Source organism: Diplotaxodon limnothrissa, linkage group LG6 (genome assembly GCF_057381915.1).
Source record: "Diplotaxodon limnothrissa isolate DT_005_m linkage group LG6, D_limnothrissa_male_GT1.1, whole genome shotgun sequence".
NCBI lineage: Eukaryota > Metazoa > Chordata > Actinopteri > Cichliformes > Cichlidae > Diplotaxodon > Diplotaxodon limnothrissa.
This window is the reverse complement of record NC_140601.1, coordinates 43,548,402-43,552,959: the sequence shown is the minus strand read 5'-3', so window position 1 is coordinate 43,552,959 and position 4,558 is coordinate 43,548,402. Positions and strand designations below refer to the sequence as shown.

Below are 4,558 nucleotides of genomic sequence, written 5' to 3'. Positions count from 1 at the left end.
GTCTTAGAAGAGCTTCCTCGGAAGCAGAGTATTTCTTCAGGTCAAAAACATTAAGATGTTCTTCTGATGACACTAAGATGAAGACCAGAGCTGACCACTGAGCTGGAGTCAGTTCATGGGTGCAGAGGCATCCTGAACTCAGATACTGTTGGATCTCCTCCACTAACGAACAATCATTTAGTTCATTCAGACAGTGAAACAAATTGATGTTTCTCTCTGCAGACACATTCTCACTGATTTTCTTCTTGATATATTGAACTGTGTTCTGAGTGGTCTCTGAACTACAGTCTGTTTTTCTCAGCACGTCCTGTAGTTTGTCCTGATTGGTCTGCAGTGAAAGACCCAGAAGGAAGCGAAGGAACAAGTCCAGGTGTCCATTTGGACTCTGCAAGGCCCTGTTAATGAAATTCCTGTGGATTTTCTTTGAAGCAGTTTTACTGAAAAATAGCCAAAGGTTTTTCAGTGATGGTTGTGGCAATGGCATCACATTTATGTTACTGTTGTTAAGCGACATCCTCACATAAAGAGCAGCCAGAAACTCCTGAACGCTCAGATGGACGAAGCTGAACATCTTGTCTTTCCCTTTCCTTCCTCGATCTTCTTTGAAGATCTCTGTGAACACTCCTGAGCACACCGAGGCTTCACTGAAATCAATGCCACTCTCTCTCAGATCCTTCTCATAGAAGATCAGGTTGCCCTTTTCCAGCTGCTCAAAGGCCAGTTTTGCTAATGACTTAATGTATTGAATGCTCTTCTCTGGGCCATACTTTTCTTTTGTCCGATCAATCTGAAACATCAGGAACTCTGCGTACATCTCAGTCAGAGTCTTGGGCAGCTCTCCTCCCTCTCTGGTTTTCAACACATCTTCCAGAACTGTTGCAGTGATCCAGCAGAAGACTGGGATGTGGCACATGATGTGGAGGCTTCGTGATGTCTCGATATGGGAGATGAGTTTGTCAGCCTCCTCCTTACCTTTGAATCTCTTCCTGAAGTACTCCTCTTTCTGTTGGTCGGTGAACCCCCTGACCTCTGTTGTACTGCTGATAAACTCTCGAGGGATCTGATTGGCCGCTGCAGGCCGTGTGGTTACCCAGATGCGAGCAGAGCGTAGCAGTTTCCCATTGATGAGTTTCCTCAGCAGGACATCTGTTTTAGCTGCCTTTGTTACATCGACAGAGCGAATGTCTTCAGAATGAAGGTCGAGATGAAGGCGGCTCTCATCCAGCCCATCAAACACAAACAGAAGTTTGAATTTACTCTTGTCATAGTTGGTGATTCCTGATGACTGAACATCTGTAAAGATGTAATTAAGAGCCTCCTGTGGGATGCCTACAGTTTCTGGGATGCATTCATGAATGAGCTCTGCCAAACTGAACTTTTCTCCCTTCAGAGGATTCAGCTGACGGAAGGTGAAGGGGAAAATCAGATGCACATCTTGATTGGATCTTTGTTCAGCCCAGTCCAAAACAAACTTGTGAACAAGGAAAGTTTTTCCAATTCCTGCGATTCCATTGGTCATCACTGTTTTGATGGGTCTGTAGTCTCCTGAAGGATGTTTGAACATGTCTGTGGGTCTAATAGGTTTCTCTGGCTCTGCTGACTTCCATACTTTCTCAATCTGCCGGACCTCATGCTGTGTGTTGATATGTACATCATACCCAGCTGTGATGTACAGCTCTGTGTAGATATCAACCAGACGCTGTTTATCTTCTGCCCAACCTTCTTGTGCGCACATAAACTTGTCCTGGAAGTTTGATTGAAGCATCTGTTGGTAAGATGCGATGGGGTGAGGCTCTGGTACTGGAACCACCACATCTGTGTCAAATATGAATGAAAAGAAAGAAAGTGTGAGGCTTTTGTGCGGAGATGCCTATCTCGATGACCATCTGGCAGGCCTTGCATTTAATCATCACCAACTGAAAGGACACAAAACAATGGGAGATGTACTTGCACTGAATCAAAGTTTTACAGAAATGACCCTTTTGCTCTTTGTTGGAAACTCCAGCACAGCAGAGCTGGAAGAGTTTGGGTCCTGAGCCTTACCCATCTCTGGAGGTATTTTGGTCTGGCACTATTCTAATTCTCACAGCAGGTCCAATTCCTTCCACACCAGATCTGCGATATTCTGTGGCCTTCAAAACAATCTGCAATGGGTTCAAGAGATCGAGCTCCTTCCCAGCTCACATTTAACCCAAACTCAGTGCCTGTCCGTGCATGAGATCGATCCACATCTATGCCGAACTTTGGGAATAAATAGTAAATGAAATAACTAAAACTTGCTTTGACGAATAAAAATGTCTGGACTCCTGGCTTTGATCAATATAAATTGTTTAGAAGCAGGGTGGCTGTGGCTTAGGCCATAGACCAGGTCATCTACTAAATGAAATGTCAGTGGGTTCAGTCCTGCAGTTTGCATGTCAATAAAACTTGTGTAAGACAGTGAACCCAAATTGTTCTCTGTGATTCCACTGGACAGTGAGTGTGTGCATCATAGTTAGAAAGTTCTTAAAATGCACAGAATATCAGTGTGTGTTTTTTTTAATTTGTGAAATTTGTCCTTTAAATGGGTGAATGTGGTTGTAATAAAGACCACCTCATCAGTGTTGGAGAGTAACGTAATACATGTACCGGCATTACGTATTTAAAATGACAAAATATGAGTAACTGTATTCTGTTACAGTTACCGTAAAAGGTGGTATTCAGAATACAGTTACTTTGTTGAAATAAATGGATTACACGGTCTTTTCCTGTTTCATATGTTAGGCTGTGCTCTCTCTATTTTTGGTAATTCCACGCCGGAGGAAACCCAAACAAAACACAGGAGGCTCTAATGCCTGTGTCTCAATCTCACCTCCAGCATAATGATGTGAAAATATATTCTAAAAAATTATTATACAAAAATGATTTAATATGAAGGCATCGCCCTAAAGCATGGAGCCTGATGGGCAGTGTAGTCCGTGCTGCAGGGAGGATGGACCCGTGATGTGTCTGTGAGCGAGGGAGGGAGAAAAAGGAAAAGTACGAGCTGTCACGGAGCAGAAATGGGAGCTGGAAGCATGTAAATATAATAATAACCACTGCAGCCAAACAGAGAGCCTGACGAGCCCAGCTGTGAGTAAGCTATTAAGACTCGACTGTACGCTGTGTTCCTGTTTTCCTCTGAAACAATAAGTTCTGTTGCAGCAGCCTTTCAACGCCTCTCTCTGTCTCTGCTAGCAAAGTGACCCAGACAACAAAGTAAAGCTAGTTTTCAGCTACGAGCCGACACGAACCCGACGTATCAGCCAGAGGTCCCTTTACTACAGTTCGGAGCCGCGGACCTGTTTTATATACGCGAGGAATAGTTTTCTACACGAGATCACAGCAAAAAGTGCAGCCTTACCTAATGTCCACCTACTGTTACTCATTTATATTAAGATTTAAACATCTGGTTGGTGTTGGTGTGGAGAGTAACCTTCAGTAATAGTAATAAATCACACAGCAATAGGACATTCATGTAGTTGTAAAAAGCATGATAATATAATAGGTAATCCAAAGTATTCAGAATACGTTACTCTCATTGAGTAACGTAACGAAATACGTTACAAAATACATTTTGGGGCATGTAATCTGTAATCTGTAGTGGAATACATTTTAAAAGTAACCTTCCCAACACTGCACGTCGTGTGCTCAGTTAGAGACATCACAATGAAAATAATAATTAATATTATTTCAAACATATTACTGTATGTCTGGAAAGTAAATTATTACCATTATTCTCATTGGTCTGAGAAAAAGAATCCCGAGTCTGAGAGGAGGAAGATCCTCTTTTCTCTGATGTCTCCCCACCATCGCTGACATCCACTGACAGACAGAGATAATGAACGTGAAACTAGGTCAGACTGCAGAAACAACATGTTTGTCTCGTCCTGTGACTGACCTTCTGCTCCAGAGATGGCAGAGAAACTCTCCAGCAGATCATTCCTGTGGATCCTCTCTAAAACCTTCCTGGTCACTTCAACAGCTCCAGGAAGTCTGTATGTCTGCACCATCAGGTCTACGGTGTCCCACGTGCTTGTTGCCTGAAGTCGGCTCTTTTTGATGGTCGGGAAGTCTTCAAGGATCTCTTCCTGCTGCAGGAACCACTTGAATTTATTAAACTCTTCATCTCCCAAATCTTCCAGAGTGTTTAAGAGGTCCTCTGACGTCATCACTGCTCCCTGATGACAGAGAATATTGCCACTTATTTACCAGATGTATTTTAAGTTTCAGCTTTTCTGTCCAGCTTATAAACATTATAAAATATTAACATGTTAAGGGTCCTAGGCTAGACCCCCTTATGCTAACCAAGCCTACCGCAGACATGAGTGAGAGAGATAAATATGAACCCATACTGGCTCGGACGTCACCCGGATCAACAAGGTCCACGTCAGGTGTTGAGGAACCAGGACGCCCTGATGAGAAGTGGGCCCCTGGAAGAAGAAGGCATCGGTGGGCAAGAGATTAAAGTAGAGCGCTGTTGGAATGCTTCAACCCCAGTGGAAGGGGTTACATGAATAGAATGAGAGACTATGGACTC

General features: G+C 43.4%; 1 protein-coding gene across 1 annotated transcript in view; it reads right to left on the bottom strand.

The window, feature by feature from the left end:
- LOC146631321 (NLR family CARD domain-containing protein 3-like) overlaps positions 1 to 4,190 on the bottom strand; it is a 23,077-nt gene extending 18,887 nt beyond the window's left edge. Inside the window, exons 1-3 of the mRNA XM_085355267.1 lie at positions 3,920 to 4,190; positions 3,751 to 3,843; positions 1 to 1,815 (exon numbers count right to left, since the gene is read on the bottom strand). The exon at positions 1 to 1,815 is cut by the window's left edge and continues 34 nt beyond it. Of these exons, the coding sequence (XP_085211393.1) occupies positions 1 to 1,815; positions 3,751 to 3,843; positions 3,920 to 4,190 (2,179 nt within the window). The remainder of the gene's footprint in view (positions 1,816 to 3,750; positions 3,844 to 3,919) is intronic.
- Positions 4,191 to 4,558: the final 368 nt, after the last annotated feature.